Source organism: Hippopotamus amphibius, chromosome 4 (assembly GCF_030028045.1).
Source record: "Hippopotamus amphibius kiboko isolate mHipAmp2 chromosome 4, mHipAmp2.hap2, whole genome shotgun sequence".
In the NCBI taxonomy this organism is placed as follows: domain Eukaryota; kingdom Metazoa; phylum Chordata; class Mammalia; order Artiodactyla; family Hippopotamidae; genus Hippopotamus; species Hippopotamus amphibius.
This window is the reverse complement of record NC_080189.1, coordinates 85,041,593-85,059,920: the sequence shown is the minus strand read 5'-3', so window position 1 is coordinate 85,059,920 and position 18,328 is coordinate 85,041,593. Positions and strand designations below refer to the sequence as shown.

General features: G+C 33.5%; 1 protein-coding gene across 1 annotated transcript in view; it reads right to left on the bottom strand.

Annotated features, from left to right (window-relative positions):
• The window catches only part of COG5 (component of oligomeric golgi complex 5), a 266,210-nt gene that overhangs the window by 142,235 nt on the left and 105,647 nt on the right, over positions 1-18,328 (bottom strand). Inside the window, exon 7 of the mRNA XM_057733615.1 lies at positions 10,031-10,161. Within this exon, the coding sequence (XP_057589598.1) occupies positions 10,031-10,161 (131 nt within the window). The remainder of the gene's footprint in view (positions 1-10,030; positions 10,162-18,328) is intronic.

Here is an 18,328-nt window from a genome sequence, read left to right as displayed (position 1 = left end):
ATGTAAGGCCAGATACTATAAAACTCCTAGAGGAAAACATAGGCAGAACACTCAGTGACGTACATCAAAGCAAGATCCTTTTTGACCCACCTCCTGGAATCATGGAAATAAAATCAAGAATAAACAAATGGGAGCTAATAAAACTTAAAAGCTTTTGCACAGCAGAAGAAACCATAAACAAGACAAGAAGACAACACTCAGAATGGGAGAAAATACTTGCCAACAAAGCAACAGACAAAGAGTTAATCTCCAAAATATACAAGCAGCTCATGCAGCTTAATACCAAAAAAGCAAACAACCCAATCCACAAATGGGCGGAAGACCTAAATAGACATTTCTCCAAAGAAGACATGCAGATGGCTAACAGACAAATGAAAAGATGCTTGACATCACTAATCATTAGAGAAATGCAAGTCAAAGCCACAATGAGGTATCACCTCACACCGGTCAGAAGAGCCATCATCAAGAAATCTAGAAATAACAAATGTTGGAGAGAGTGTAGAGAAAAGGGAACTCTCTTGCACTGCTGGTGGGAATGTAAGTTGGTACAGCCACTAAGGAAAACAGTTTGGAGGTTCCTTAAAAAACTAAAAGTAGAACTACCATATGATCCAGTAATCCCACTCCTGGGCATATATATACCCAGAGAAAATCATAATCCAAAAAAGAAACATGTACCATAATGTTCATTGCAGCACTATTTACAATAGCCAGGACATGGAAGCAACCTAAATGCCCATTAACAGATGAACAGATGAAGATGTGGCACATACATACAATGGAATATTACTCAGCCTTAAAAAGGAATGAAATTGAACTAGATGCAATGAGGTGGATAGACCTAGAGTCCGTCATACAGAGCGAAGTAAGCCAGAAAGAGAAAAACAAATACCGTATGCTAACTCATATATATGGAATCTGAAGAAATGGTACTGATGAACCCAGTGACAGGGCAAGAGTGGAGATGCAGATGTAGAGAATGGACTTGAGGACACGGGGCTGGGGTGGGGGGTGGGGAGGCAAAGGGGAAGCTGGGATGAAGTGAGAGAGTAGCATAGACGTAGATACACTATCAAATACAGCAAAACAGATAGCTAGTGGGGAGTTGCTGTATAACAAAGGGAGATCAACTCAATGATGGGTGATGCTTTAGAGGCCAGGGAGGGTGGGAGGGAGTCGCAGGAGGGAGGGGATATGGGGATATATGTATAAATACAGCTGATTCACTCTGGTGTACCTCAAAAACTGGTACAAGAGTGTAAAGCAATTATATTCCAATAAAGAGCTTTAAAAAATTTAAAAAAAACCATAAAATTATAAAGTTCTAAAAGAAAACATAGGAGGAAAGCTTTCCAACTTTAGGCTAGGCAAAAATTTCTGCAAATGAAAACACAGATAAACTGGACTTTATCAAAACTAAAAAAATTTTGCTCTTCATAAAAGATGATGTCTTTTGAAAAAATTAATAAAGTTAATAAAAGCCTAGCAGGACTGATCAAGAAATAAGAAACAGCAACAAGGATATATTGTATAGAACAGGGAAATATAACCATTATTTTGCAATAAATTAAAATAGAGTATAATCTATAAAAATATTGAATCATTGTGTTGTATGCCTGAAATCAATACAACATAAATCAACTATACTTCAATTTTTAAAAAAATTTTTAAAAAGAAACAAGAAACAATCCAAAATATAAAATTAAAAAATAAAAGACGATGTCACTTAAAAAAAAAAAAAAAAGACAATGTCAAGGGGGAAAACAAGGCAGCATTATTCTTAATAGCCAAAAATTGTAACCAACTGAATGTCCATCAACTTATCAAGACATAAACAAAGTGCAGAGATCCATAGGTTGGAACATTACTCAACAGTAAAAAGGACAACTTATATATGCAACAACACATATGAACCTAAATAAAACACTGTGCTAAGAAAAGAAGCTACCTATATAAGATTACCTACTGTATGGTTCCATTTATATGACACTTTTAGAAAACAGCAACTGTACAGAGAGATAGAAAGCAAACCAGTGATTGCCTGGGTTTGGGGGTGGGAGGAAGAACTGACTGCAAACAGGCATGAGGAAACTGTTTTCTGGTGAATGCAGTTTAAAAAAAATCTGGGTTGTAAGATGGTTGTACAAATGTATAATTTTAGTAAACTCAAACTATATGCTTAAATGTACAAATGTAAATTATACTTCAATAACAATACTAAAAGAAAAAAGGCTAGCCATATGTATGACAAAAGACTGGTACCCAGAATACATTAAGAATTATTACAAATCAATTAAAAAGACTTTAAATGTTAAGCAAAGACCTTTCACTATTAGGCATTTGAAAAGTTGGTCACATCAGCAATTAAGAAAAGGCAAACTGGATTTCCTTGGTGGTGCAGTGGTTAAGAATCCGCCTGCCAATGCAGGGGATATCGGTTCGAGCCCTGGGCTGGGAAGATCCCATATGCCAAGGAGCAACTAAGCCCATGTGCCACAACTACTGAGCCTGTGCTCTAGAGCCCGTGAGCCACAATTATTGAGCCCACGTGCCACAACTACTGAGCCAGCGTGCCACAGCTACTGAAGCCCATGTGCCCCAACTACTGAAGCCTGTGCGCCTAGAGCCCATGCTCCACAACAAGAGAAGCCACCACAATGAGAAGCCTGTACACCACAACGAAGAGTACCCCTGCTTGCTGCAACTAGAGGAAGCCTGTGCTCAGCAACAAAGCCCCAATGTAGCTAACATATAAATAAATATTTTTTAAAAAGGCAAATTAAAACCTTACTGAGAATCTACTACACCCCCATTGAAGTGGCTAAAACTTAAAAGACTGCCAACATCAAATTTTGGTGAGGATAGAGAGGAACAAAAATTCTCATCTACTGATGTGGGAATGTGAAATGATAGAACCACTTTGGAAAACTACAGTCTCAACAAAAACTAAACATATCATTCTTTGCAAAAACCCAACCATTCTTTGCCTTAGGTATTTACTCAAGAAAAAGGAAACATTCTGACACAAAGACATGTACCTGACTGTACATGGCAGCTTTGTCTGCAGTAGCCCTAACCTGGAAATAATTCAAATGCCTGTCAATAAGTCACTAGATTAATGTACTTCAACATAATGTAACGTTAATTACCAATAAAATAGGACCGAACTACCAATACACACAACACAAATTAATCTTAAAATAACTATGTGGAATGGATAGAGCCAGACAAAAGAAAGAACACACTGTATGACTCCAATTATATAAAACTATGGACAATGCAAATTAATCCACAGTGATGTAATGTGGTTCCCTGGTTCTTCAGTTTTTTCCAAACTACAAAATAAAAATGTCAGTATTCACTACTCTAATAAAAAGCCAGTATGAGATTGTTTAAATTGAGTAAAATAGAGTTATCCAAGTACAAAAGTTCTGAATTTTTGAGAAATGGAAAACAGTTACACATAGATTAAAGATGATTACTAAATTTTAACCAAAGAGTAGCAATAGAATTCTATATAAAATGTAATGAAAATTCAGTCAGTTATTGAAAAAATTATTCACAGTTCAGTGAAATGAAAAACTATGGAAAGCAATAACATCAAAAGACCTTAAGGCTGAAAGCAGTTAATCAGATGTGAATCTACACTGCAAGAGAGCAATAAAATACCAAAGCAACCAATGTTACTGTGGGTTGTTTATGAAAGAGACTATATCAAAGAAAAAGAAAATAATATGACTATATAATATAGAAATGAGAAAAATATTACTACTTTACATTTGGCATAAAACAAAAACACAGAGACATACCATATGATAACTGAAGTACTACAAAAGAGGAAATGGTGCTAGCAGGAAGAAAGGATGGAAGGAAGGAAAATGTTAAAGCGCCCACCATGAAGAAAACACAATCATTTAAAACAGGGATCAGCACACACTTAAGGTCTTTAACGGGCAAGAGAGTAAATATTTTAGGCTTTGGAGGCCACAGAGGCCACATATGGTCTCTGCTGTATACTGTTCTTTTGTGTTTTTTCCCCCAACCACATAAAAATGTAAAAACAATTAGCACTTGAGCCATACAAAAACAGTCCACAGACCGTAGTTTGCCCAACCCTTGATTTAGAATGTTAATTAAGAGTTCAAATTAACTTCCACTCAAATTTAAGGATAAAATAGTAAGCACATGCTAAACAAGTAAGATTAAGCTTTAGGGAAAACATTTAGATGATGAGTTTAAAATCTATGGAAAGCTAACAGTGACAGGAGCAAAGAGACGAGGGGCGGGCGGCAAAGTATCCACTGAGGCTGGGCAAATAAAGAAAATACATGAAACCTTTAGATCTCTGTAACTTGAAGAGCTCTTACTATAATCATCCTTTACATATTTTTTAATTGAGGTAAAATTGACATACAACATTATATTAGCTTCAGGTATATAACATAGTGATTTGATATTTGTATATATTGCAAAATGATTACCACAGTAAGTCTAGTTAACATCTTCCACCATATGTAGCTACAAAAATATTTTTTCTTGTGGTAAGCATGCTTAAGATCTACTCTTCCAGAGCAACCCTCAAACATACAACACAGTATTATTCACTCTACTCGCCATGCTATACATTATATCCTCATGACTTACCTATTTTATAACTATAAGTTTGTACCTTTCGGCCCCCTTCACCCATCTCGCCCAACACCTCAAATTGTTTATTGCGTGTCAAGAAAAATGCTTCATACAAGAGTTGAAAAATTATTGGAACTTTATATGTAGTAAATGGCAAAAACATTGGGAACAAATACGCAAAAGGAGTTTCCGCAGATTCAAATGATGAGATATGTTCTAGAATTCATGAGACCAGCCAGGAAAACCAGTAGCTAACAACAGGAAAGCTAGACCTCTTAAAGCAGATATTCAGCTTGATAAATCAACTGACATTGAGTCTACTATTGATGTTTGTTGGGCACATAGAGAAGAAAAGGATCACAAAAGACTTGTTGCTTGCTGAACTACCGTAACTAATTACAAAAGGAACCAATGGGTTTAACTTTGCCAGAAAGTTCCTTTTGGAGCTTAAGAAAATACTTAACTTCCAAAAATCTTCAACACAACACATGAATTGGCACCCCCTCTGTGCTAGAAACAATTCAGAATTTTTAACTTCAAAAGTAAAAACGTTCATAACCACGTACTGTATGCAACGTAGAATTTTATTTAGTGCACTTCAGTTCTACACTGTCATCTTAGAGGGACTCTGTCTAGACCATGCTGTCACAATACTTTTAGCTGACAACTGATAAGCACTCTGACAGCTGTGCCACTCAGGTACTCTGTGCAGACCTGACCAAGGAGGCTATGTGACTTAGGGAAAAGGCAGGTTCGTGAATGTTTACCTCTCAATACTGGCAACAGTTACCACAGGGGAGATTATAGCCCAGCCCGGACCTGAGAGATCTTCTTCCCTGACGACTTTTAAAGACAAGTAAGTACATCATCTTCCTCCATTCTGGAAACTCCAGAAAGTCCTGTACTTGTTTACTGGAAGAGCTTATAATTCACAACTTAAAGCCATCTTTCTAATTAAAATGTCATCATTTCACTGTGGGGGCCTGGTATCTATGGTGATGCAGGAACTCATCCAGATCAAAATCTCTGTCACCTATTTTTGAAAGCTAGTTACAGCGTGAGGTAATGGAGTCTGTTGCAATCCTGAAAATACCATAAGGTTCTCTGTTTCTTTGTCTGGCTTCTTTCAATGAAACAGTCTCAGGATCAGTAAAAACGAGAAACAGGAATCAAGGAAGAGCTGCAGACGGTAGCCATGTCTAGCCCCATGTTTGGGACAAACGTTGCCTATCGAATTGAAAAATGTTTTTCTAATGTGATGATAATGGTATGCTTCACCAGAAGATGTACTCTGGGTCATCAATCCTTCCAAACATCGTGTAAAGAAAGTGGCAGTGGTATCACTACAAACCTTTCCATATAAACATAATACGGCTTTCTGAGGTCAGAAGTTTACTTACAGCTTTCTATTCTAAGAAGAAAAAACAGTTCCTTGATATATAAATAATTATTTATTTTATGTCTTCCAAGACAAATTTTATAATACAGTAGTAGAGATTTTGTAATACTACAAAGCTATTAAAACCTACAAATGAATACAGCACATTTAAGCAATAAACTAGGGAAAAAACAGTAATGATCAAAAAGAAGTTGCCTGCATTTATTTTAAAAATTTTGGTTTTGGAAAAAGAATGCTACAAAAAGAAATTACACTAACTTTCTTTTAGTAAATTTAAGTTTTACAATTAATTGATATTGAAAATGATTGTCACCAGCTATACACTCAGTAAAAGAAGATCATTAACATTTTTGAGAAACCAAATTAATGTCAGAAGTTGATTATTAAATGCAAGTAATGATGCATTAATTTTTCAAAAGTTCCTTGTTTATTGAACATCTCTATTTAGGTCATGAGCCTATAAACTATGTAAGTGTGTAATATTTCATGAATGCAATATTACTTCAAAATTAAAATGCTATAATTATTTTAGTCTATATTTATAATAAATATTAACAACATATTTAACTATTTCAATGATTTCTTATAAATGGGAGAATATATTTTGAGAATCAAATAGATCTAAGCTGCAGCATCTGTCTTAATGGGAAGTGGAAAGAATATTCCAGGCATAAAAAGAACACGAAAGCCCTCGAGGAGGAAGGAAAATGGGCATGTGAAAAACTAAAAGAAAGCTTGTGAGACTGAGAAACAGAGAACACAAGGGAGAGTGGCATAAAGGGTGTATATTTAAATGCTGATGAGAAGAAACAGAGTAAAAGAGACAGGATGAAGATATGAGAGACAGAAATATAAACAAGATAAGAAAATGGGATCCAGAATACAGGTGATGTGAGAGGCACCTCTGTGAAGTAGAAATTAAGGGCATCCGCCTTAGCTGGTGTGTGGGGTGAGAGGGCAAGGGTGATGGAAACTGGAGAGTCTAAAATAGTCATTTTGGAAAATGGAAAAAAGTTGGCCAGAGAAACATAAAAATTCTGAGGAATACTGAGGAACTGGTTTAGATTAGTCATCACACAGAGGCTTCCCAAAGAAATTTTAACATTACAAAAATTCCTTTTTCAAAATAAATTGCTTCACAAATGGTCAAATGAATTAAAATGTAATTATTTAACAAAATTAGAATAAACTGCTTGGTCTCCTATTGAAGAAAGGGGGAAAAGCAGGCACTCTAGACCATGACTCTACTGCTTGCTAGCAAAGTAATCTGCAGCTAATTTCCTAACCTTTCCAGGCCTTTGTTTCCTTAACTATTATATAAAAAGTGGATAATTATATCTTCCTCACATATTTGTTACTGTGATTGAGATAACAAATGTAAAGTGACTAACACAAATCCTGGCAGAGAAGAGGCATTCCATAAAGGTTAGCTTCATCCTTGATTCCTAAACTGCCTGCTGACACAGGTGGATGACACATCTGACTTGTTGCTTTCTAAGAGGAAAAGGAAAGAGGCTCCAAAACACAGGCTCTTTCCACTAAGACATCCTGCTTCCCAAGAACATTATCTCAGGGACATCATTACAGATAAGGGTTTACTCTCTTCAGTTCTGCAAAGCCAGAAACCCGACCTTGTGAAAATAATGCAGAAGACCCAGGTCTGAGGGAGAAAGACACACATGACTAAATTCAAAAATAAATGATGCTATAAACACAAATATCAATTTACACATGATAAATATTGTAAAAATTGTGAAATGAACCAGAATGTTAATATTGGCAAATCAGTATATTTTCTCCCTTTTGGAAAATATGGAGGAAGCCAAATTATACTCAGAAAGTTACTTTATACCTATGGAATTTAATAAGACAAATGAACTGGAAAACATTAAGGGCTAATGTCAACAAACTATGATAAAATAATATGTACAGCCTTACAAAGAGACAACATTCGCATCCACTGGGCAGAACCTACCTTCTCCCAAACCACACTGAAACATACAACAAAATTAAAGCTCCCCGGTTCTATGCAGATCATTCCACACCTACCCATGTAGACACACAATATTTAAAATTTTTTTCTTCTTTATCTTCCTAATTTAATTTCATTGATTATATACAGGCCATTGGCTAAACAACAACTCACCCAGTTAAATAATCTTTTGATTAATTTTAGAGTCTGAAAATATAACAATATTAATTTCTTAAAAGTTTATCAGTTTAATTTCACTATGATTTAAAAACTGAAGCAAAGTCATATTTGACAACTTTAAACTGTACACAAAATAGCAACATACCTAAGATAAAGTTTCCTCAGGAACGCCTATCCTAGAAAATATTTTCCCACTTAAAATATATGAGAATACACTAAAAAAATAAGCTTTTAAAGGTAACCATTTCTTTCTGTTAAAATCCCCCATCTCTATTAAAAATAGTATTTTAGTTCTACAAACTGTGATATTGTTTCCTTTCCACCACTTTTGGTTTTCATTTCCATGACTCTAAAATACAGTAAAATATTCAGAACTGCAAAAATTAAAGGTGTATGCACACATATACATACATATATAGCAATAAAAACTTCACAGGTAAAAAAATATTAAACAGTATATATGTTTTAAATCTCCAATGTAGTGATAATATGAACATTAGACGAATACAAAAATCTTGTCATACTGCACTTTCTGAAATGTTAACTCCTTCCTTTCTTGCAACTAAATAAGCTGGGCTGGAGCAATTTTCTATAGAAATATTCATATTAATTCAAAGCTAACTTGGAATTCCTTAAATTTGAGACTAAACTATCCTCTATTATTTGATGTAGGCAAGTGTCTTACCTTTAAATAGTATAAGCATTCTATCTTCACAGTGAGACCGAGAGTTAAAACATAATTGGCAGCAGTTAAAACTAAACTCCAGTGTTAGAAGTTAGAATAAAAGCTATCTTTGGAAAAGAAGAGAGTAACGATTGTGAGAGGGAGTGAAGAGACTCCAGGAGTGCTGGTAAGGCCCTATTTCTTAACCAGGGTTTTAATTTCACAGGCGTGTTCACATTGTGGTATTTCATTCTACACATATGTCTATAATTTGCTCACTTTTCATTATACATACAATAATCAACTATAAAAATTCATTTAAAACAGTAACTGACATTCAGTTATTTTTAATTACAACAGTTAAGAATCAGAATTCAAATAAATACCTTCCTGAATTAGAGACTAAAGAACTGAATATTTACAAAATTATTTTTGTCCAATACAAATACACGAAATGAAATTTCTGCTTTAAAGAATTTGAAATTTAAAATAGATACTAATAATTGTATTTGGGTCTAGCACAAATGAAGGAAATATCTGGGTGCAATATAAATGTAAAAGAGCTGAGATTTATATCTAATTTGTTGATTCTACTTCATCAATACCTTTAGATTTCTTCTAATTCAAAAAATTAAGCATCAGGAAAATATCTTAGGAGAAATCTCAAGTCAATCTCTAAAAAAAAAAATTCTAGCACAGTGATTAATAACGGTGGAAGATTCTGGGGTTAGAGTGCTTAATGTTTGCCAAACTATATCACTTACTGGATGTGTTATCTTCAATCAATTATTTAAGCTCTCAGTTTCCCCATTTGTAAAATGGAAATATCAATAATACCACCCTTACTGGGTTGTTGAAAAGCTTAAATGAGTACCAGTGAATTGGACAAAGGAAGCCTACTCAACATCTGTTAACTGTCTATCTATATATACATGCATTATATTAAAATATATTTCATATAATATACATTATACATTAGAAATCTTAGAATCCATGTTCAGTAGAATTAAATAAAATATATATTTTTAAAATTTTCCTTGTACTTACTTTATACCCTACTCTCCAATTCAAATTGTAGAGATAGTTCCTCAGTGATAGTGTCACACGTTATTTTTTAAACAAAATCAAATGTTCATCTATATTAAAACATACTTTCACATTAAAAAAGCGATATTATTTTTATTACCTGAGTCTCCACACCCTGCTCCAGTAAGCGCTTAGCTTGATTTTCCACTTCAAGTCGAGCTCTTGCAACAAAAAGTAGATCATTTTCTATTACTTCTATTCCAGAAAGATCTATTCCTTGAGAAAGATAATCTATTAAAAAAACACACACATTTAAATATTTCAATATTGAGTATCAAGGTAACAAAACATCACATCTAACTTCTTCAAAATATTATACATTTGAAAAACTTTAGCATGCTACCACTTTACATGATCATACAATAGACCTAATTTACTTACTTACATTGAAGGATTTTCTTGATATTACTAAATGAAAAATACTACACAAAGAAATTAACTCCATTTAAATAATTACATATAAAATACAATTATATCGTATATAATTCTATAAACTTTATGAAATCTATAAGTAGAATTATAGAATTTAGTTTACAGAACTATAAACTCTATTTATAAAATTATATATATTCTACTTACAGAATTACATACACAGAGCAACAAGTGTGAAAAGGTATCTACCAAGAAGTTAAGTTGTCTCTGCACATTTAGATTTTGAGTAATTTGTTTTAATCTTAGACATATCTGAAGTAATAACTAAAATGCTACAAATGGAGGTCAAGACTTCATTATGCATCTTAGACACGGTTCTAAAATATATATTTTCTATTTTAACAAGAGAAATTGTTTCTAAAAAACAAAAAAGTTTTGGATAGAAAATGACTGTCTCCCAGTTACTCAGCAGAAATATCAAATGTGATTTTCACTATATTCTCTAATTAGAACTAATTTTTAAACTTTAAGTCTTATTAAAATATATTCCTAGCACTTACATATTACCATATTTTTCTTCAGCTAGGTCACAACGTACCGCCTAGGTGAAACTACATTAAAGCATCCAGTACAATGCTAGCTAACTACTTAGCATGCAAATTATCTGCTGATTGGACATGGTAAATAGTTAGTTCTACACAAGACGACAAAAGGACAATGTAAAGGGCACCTAATAGTGGTTATTGCTAACTGTCCTTCAACCATGAGCATTTTTAAATGTGTCTATCGGAAGGGAATTACAGCTTTCTATGGTAGAAAGAGTACTGAAAACGCCTTTAAATCATTTGAACTTACATTCAGCCTCATAATTTACTCACTAGGTGATCATAATCAACTGATATACCCTGAGTCTCAATTTTTTTCATCTGTAAAATGCCAATAATTTATAATTCACATAACTCTTATCATCAGAATCAAAATAAGTTCATGAATGCTAAGTACTTCATATACCAATCTATTATGTAAATGTAGGGTAGATTATAATCCACAGAAAAATCTTTTTAATCTGATTTTTAAACTTAAAATTTTATTTTTCAGAACATTTTGAGCAAATTATATTTAACCTAAGTTGTGGTAATGATCAATGAGTAAATGCTATGTTCACCCCGAAAATGCTGACTAGACAATACTGAATCAAATTACAGACATACAGATAATAGAAAATATTTTCTTTTCAAGTTGGTTATCAACTTTTTTCTCCCTTTTTCTGTTACCTAAGGAAGAAAAATACCACAAGTTTAAAAAAGGAAAAGGCACTATAAGTAAGAGATCTGGTTGGGTTCTAACTCTGCTTCTGCCATATATGTGTCCCAATATAAATCTTGCAATCTTTGGTAACAGTTACTTTATTTGAAGGATGAAGAGCTAGACTAGGTAAACCCTACCCTACGGTTCCTTCCAGTAATAATTTTCCAGAGATAAACAAAGCTAACAGTTGCCTTATTCTTATGAATGCTGATCTATAAGTCTGGAGACAATTCAAATCATTCATTCAATCCATTTATTGAGTACCAATCATTTGTAAGTCACAAACACACAGAAGTGAGTCAGACATAAATTGTGACCCCAAGTAGAAAAGTCTACAGGAAGAAAAACCACAAAGTTATAAGCACCGAAAGATACAATGTACTGTGCCAGGTGCTGGGACAGATAAAGAAAAGCAGGCATAGCTTATGTCCCCACAGAGTCTACAATCTAGTAGAGAAGAAAGAAATATAAATGATTAACTCCAATACTTCTTAAGGTAAACAGCACCCCCATCACATTATCTAACCACCTTCCTTCCCCACCTCCCCATCCCATTCTTATCCACACTATATTTAAAAATCACTCATTTTAAGAAATAACCAAAAGACATGCTACATTTGGAGTACAAAGGGTTCTATCAGCTTGTAGAGAGAAACAACTATATTATTTTCCTTACTGATTATTCAAAAAACCTGCTTTTCAATAAAAGAGTTAATGGTAGAAACTGGGGAAAACAGGAAAAAATATAGTACCACCACTCACCCACGCAGGAGAATGGAAGGATTATGCTAAATTCTTCCCTCGTGTTTATCTGTTGCTATCAGCGTTCCAAGTCTTCATACATTTGTTCTTTGTAAAGCACATATAGGGACTGGTGTCAACAACAGAAAAGATGGTGATGATTCCAATAACAATAACTATAATTTCTGAAGATCTGACATGTGGAAGGTACTAAATTAGACACAAAATGTGTATTTACTATTATTTTATATCATATGTAATATTCTCAACAACTGTGTTAGAAATACTAAAATATTAGGAACAAAAGCACCTGGCTAGCAACCAACAAAGCAGAATTTAAATCCAGCTCTGTCTGACTTGTCCTCTCACTACATCATCCCAAACCAATCCCACAAGCTGCAGAGAGAAGACAGCTTTATATTCAAAGGACAGATAGTATTCCTCCTACAGTCTCCCCCTTTGCTCAGTAAAAGGGTGAAAATGTAAAAATTACATCAGACTTAATTGTTCAGGGAAAGCAAGAATGTACAATGGAGAAAAGACAACTCTCTTCAACAAGTGATGCTGGGAAAACTGGACAGCTACATGTAAAAGAATGAAATTAGAACATTCTCTAATACCACATATGAAAATAAATTCAAAATGGTTTAAAGACCTAAGTGTAACACATGACACCATAAAACTCCCAGGAGAGAACACAGGCAAGACATTCTTTGACATAAATTGTAGCAATATTTTCTTAGATCATTCTCCCAATGCAAAAGAAATAAAAGCCAAAGTAAACAAATGGGACCTAATCAAACTTAGAAGCTTTTGTCCAGCAAAGGAAACCATCAACAAAATGAAAAGACAACCTACAGACTGGGAGAAAATATCTGGAAACAATGTGACCAACATGGGATTAATATCCAGAATATACAAACAGCTCAAACAACTCAATATAGAAAAAACATACAAGTCAATCAAAAAAGTGGGAGAAGACCTAAACTGACATACAGATGGCCAACAGGGATATGAAAAGATGTTCAACGTCACTAATTATTAGAGAAATGCAAATCAAAACCACCTCACACAGGTCAGAATGGCTATCATCAAAAAGTCTACAAATAACAAATGCTGGAGAGGGTGTACTGAAAAGGGAAACCTCCTACACTGTTGGTGGGAATGTAAATTGATGCAGCCACTATAGAGAACAGCATGGAGGTTACTTAAAAAGCTAAAAACAGACTTACCATACGACCCAGCAATTTTACTCCTGGGCACACATCCGGGAAAAACTCTAATTCGAAAAGATACACGCACCCCAATGTTCAGAGAAGCACTATTTACAATAGCCAAGACATGGAAGCAACCTAAACATTCGTTGACAGATGAATGGATAAAGAAGACATGGTATTTTCAGCCATAAAAAAAGAATGCCATTTGTAGTAACATGGATGGACCTACAGGTTATCGTACTAAGTGAAGTAAGTCAAAGACAAATACCATACCATATCACTTACATGTGGAATCTAAAAAAGATACACATGAACTTATTTACAAAACAAAAACAGACTCACAGACATAGAAAACAAACTTATGGTTACCAAAGGGGAAGGGGGGGATAAACTAGGAATTTAGGATTAACAAACACATACTACTATTTATAAAATAGATAAAAAGATTCTACTGTACAGCACAGGAATCTATATTCAATATCTTGTAATAACCTATAATGGAAAAGAATCTGAAAAAGAATACATATATATGTATATGTATAACTGAATCACTGTGCTGTACACCTGAACCACTGTAAATCAACTATACTCCAATAAAACATTTAATACAATTAAATTTTAAAATTAAAAAAATTTTAAAGCAGATAGGAAGATAAACATAAAATTTTTTGTCAAATGTACTCAACTTTTTGAAACTTAAGATACTAAAAAATGAAATCTGATTTCCTGTACTTTCACTGTCCTGGTCTCAAATTACCAAAATTTTAGAATAAACTTCTTACACTTTGCCCAAAGCAGTCACTTGATCTCAGTGACTGATTACTGCATTATTTCCTAGGATTGCCCATTTCTTTTTATTTCTTTAGTCTTCAAACCTCAATGGGTTAAAAATTACTGGGTTGGCCAAAAAGTTCTTTCAGCCAACTTTTTGGCCAATCCAGTATTTACAACTAAAATAATACCAGTTGTTTTAGTAGGCTTTCAATGTTCTAGTTGTTACTACACATGGCTACCAAAATCAACATTCACATCATGTTCCTCCTCCATTCATGGAATCTATAGCTTCCTGTTGACTAATGTTACCTTCTTCCACAAATCCTCCTTTGCAATACAAATTCCCCTTAAGATTTCAAAATCTTTACTGCCTCTTCCCTTACTAGCATCCTCTACTATTTAAAAGAAAACAAAAAGAAGAGTAATTATAGTTTGCTAAATGACTCAGCTATGCATTTACTTTTCACAGTAATGCTAGTACTATGTTATTTAGGATTAAAGAGATGAGGGAATAACATGTGTGAAACTGGGATGGTGCTGGAAGGTGGAAGAAATAAAGGAGGCTAAATCTTCATGCTTCAAAGTAGGAAGCCAAAGAAGTTAAAAATTACCAAGTGGAAATATAGGTAGGTGATTTAGAGCTATGGAGGTAAATACCGAAAGAATCAGCAAAAATGTTGAAAACGGTGGCCTATGGGGAAATAAAAAGAAAAAAGGGCAGGGAATTGCTATTTTTAACAATAAACTTTGTGTAACTATTTGAGTATGCTATACATGCATACTTCCATAACAAATAAAACAAAATTAAATAAAAATGAGTATGTGGATGGGGCTTCCTAGGTGGCGCAGTGGTTAAGAATCTGCCTGCCAATGCAGGGAACACGGGTTCAATCCCTGCTCCAGGAAGATCCCACATGCCACAGAGCAACTAAGCCCATGAGCCACAACTATTGAGCCTGTGCTTTAGAGCCCATGTGCTGCAACTACCGAAGCCCACGCACCTAGAGCCCGTGCTCCACAATAAGAGAAGCCACGGCAATGAGGAGCCTGCGCACCACAACAAAGATTAGCCCCCCACTCACTGCAACTAAAGAAAGCCCGTGCACAGCAACAAAGAGCCAACACAGCCAATAAAATAAATACATTTTTAAAAATTAAAAAAAAAAGTACACGGGAAGTCAAGAAAAGTAATATAAAAATTAAAATAAGGTGGCTAGCTAATAAGAAATTTGTATCCTCTAAATCAATGATTCTGGTTTTAAAAATAAGTAATATTTAAAAAGAAAAAAGGAAATACGTTTGGACAAAAAAGATATTTTCTACAACGTTAATTGCAACAGTAAATACATACATATAAATACAGGTATATGTACATGCATGTATACATGTGTATATATGTATATATATGTGTGTGTGTATATATGTGTATGTGTGTGTATATATATATATAGAGAGAGAGAAACACTGTAAATGAGATAAAACCACTTTAGAAAACAATTTGGATAATCTAATAAGATTTCACATGAATACCCCTATGACAAAAAATATGCCATTCCTAGGCACATAACTCAGAGAAATTCCTATATTTGTACACAGGAAGACGTATACAAGAACATTCATAACAGCACTGTAAAAAACAAAAACAAAAAACCCCAAAGCTGTATATAACTGAAATGACTATCAACTGGAGAATGGATAAACAAAAATATACTTCAAAATACTACTACAGAAGAGTAAAAACAATGTTAAGTATACACATCAATATTGATGTCTCTCAATAACAACGTTAAGGAAGAAGAACAAGTTCTACAAGAATACACACAGCAAGAGGTAATTTATATTAAGATGTATGACTAAACAATACATTATTTAGGGGCACAAACAACAACAACATTTAGAAAAGTTACAGACAGGCAATACAACATGCTTATAACATTCTAAAACAAACTTGGTAGGTAGTATTTGTAGTTTACACATGCTAAAAATGTTTTTGCATTTTTATATTTTTCTACTAAATATTAAATAAGTATGAACCAACAGCACAGATTACAGTATTATAAACGAGGACATTACAAGAGTTATAACTGTATTTCATGTGTTCAAAACAGAAAAGAATAAACATGTTAATAAAGACATAGGTAATAAAGTAAGGCACAAATTGAACTTCTAGAGATAAGAAGTACAAAATCCAGATGAGATTAATGGCATGTGAGACATTGCAGGAAAAACAGAATACACTGTCTCATGAAGAAGAATTTAATGCTAGGATTATTAACTGGTAACTAAATAAAGGCTTTTCTTCTCCTTTTAAAAATATCATGCTCATTACACAATTTTTGAAAATCAGAAAAATATTCCAAAGGGGGGAAATTATATAACCCCACAACATACAGGTCACAACTGCCAAGTGGATTACTAGAATATACATGAATATGTCTGAGAAATTTATGAATCTTCAAATTCTCAAGTAGCATCAAAATAGTATATATCCTCCTCCTGGATATTTACGTGATAAAAAGCAGAAAAAGCAAAAATTGACATACAGGGACTGGGCATCTGGCTACACTGATGAAAGTGACTCCCTCCTACACAACAACTTTGCAAAGAGCACAATGCAGACAAGTGCCTCAGAGAAATATCAAGCAACCTTCAGATGTTCCTAAAATACTTAAAATCTTGCTTGTGCTTAAAAGTAAAGGCCTACTATATTCCTTTAAATTCTTACCCTACTTTTTAAACTACCACAAGTTATTTTGTTCATGTTTTTACCTGTAATTATACTTATTTACAACATCTTGTTTATTAACCATGTTATAAGCATTCACCCATACTATGACAGTACTTATAAATATGAGTTTTTGACAGCTGCCCAGCATTTCATCAAATAAATGAACAGAAATTACTTAATCATCTGCCTAAATGGAATAATTATTTATCATAAATACATATAAAATTTTAAGCATCTATAATTATTTTCTTGGGAAACAAAGCAGAATTACTAGATCAAAGTAACAATTTTAAGCTTAGTGATACAAATTATCAAACTACTTTTCAAAATGACTATACTACTTTATACATTTTCAAAATAACCTATGGGAGTTACTTAACCATGGATAGCACTGGATATTATTACTGTATTGAATATTTTATATGCTGCTAGAAGTATATTCTTCTTGATGGTCTGACATGAATTTTTAAATGATGAGGCTGAATAACTTTTACTGGCTGTATTTCCTTTTGAGAATCTCTACATCATTTTTACTACCTTTTTACATCACTTTGTGTTAATTATACAATAATATTCCCTGTTTGCGGATCATATTTGCTATGAATACTTTCCCAGTCTGTTGGTTTGCTCATTTTCAGTTATTTACTTATATATTACTTCCTAGGGCTGTTTCCAGAATACAGTTGTACAATTATATTATCTAAAAGCTCTACATCTGATTTTTCAACACAGCCCTTATTATTTAGAAACTTCAGACTAAAGCCTGTCTTTTACAAAAGCAAATAGCAAAATGTAAGGCTGTGATTTATAAAGGGTTATCTGGCAGACTGACAAATAATCTGGAGAGCAAAGCTGTGGTACAATCCATTTAACAAAAAGTTTACCTTTAAATCAAAATAAATAACAATGTAAGATCAAGGCTTATCACAATGACTACATTTCAACTTGCTCTGCAATGTCTATCTTCCTTGCCACCATATCATATATTTTATAAAAACAGTTCCTAGAGAATACTGAGCTCAGTAACAAATTTAAATTAAGATAAAAAAGAAAACAACCACCACAAAACAACACCAAACAACACAGATGCTGCAGGGTTATTACAATATCGATAAAATTAACCCACCCAAGCAACAATGAGATCTAAGTGTCCAATTCCTAAAGGTATCATCATCAACATCATCATAATAAAACATTATCATCATCACAGAACACTTATTTGTTATTTGTAACAAATGGCTAAGTCTAAGACAGAGTT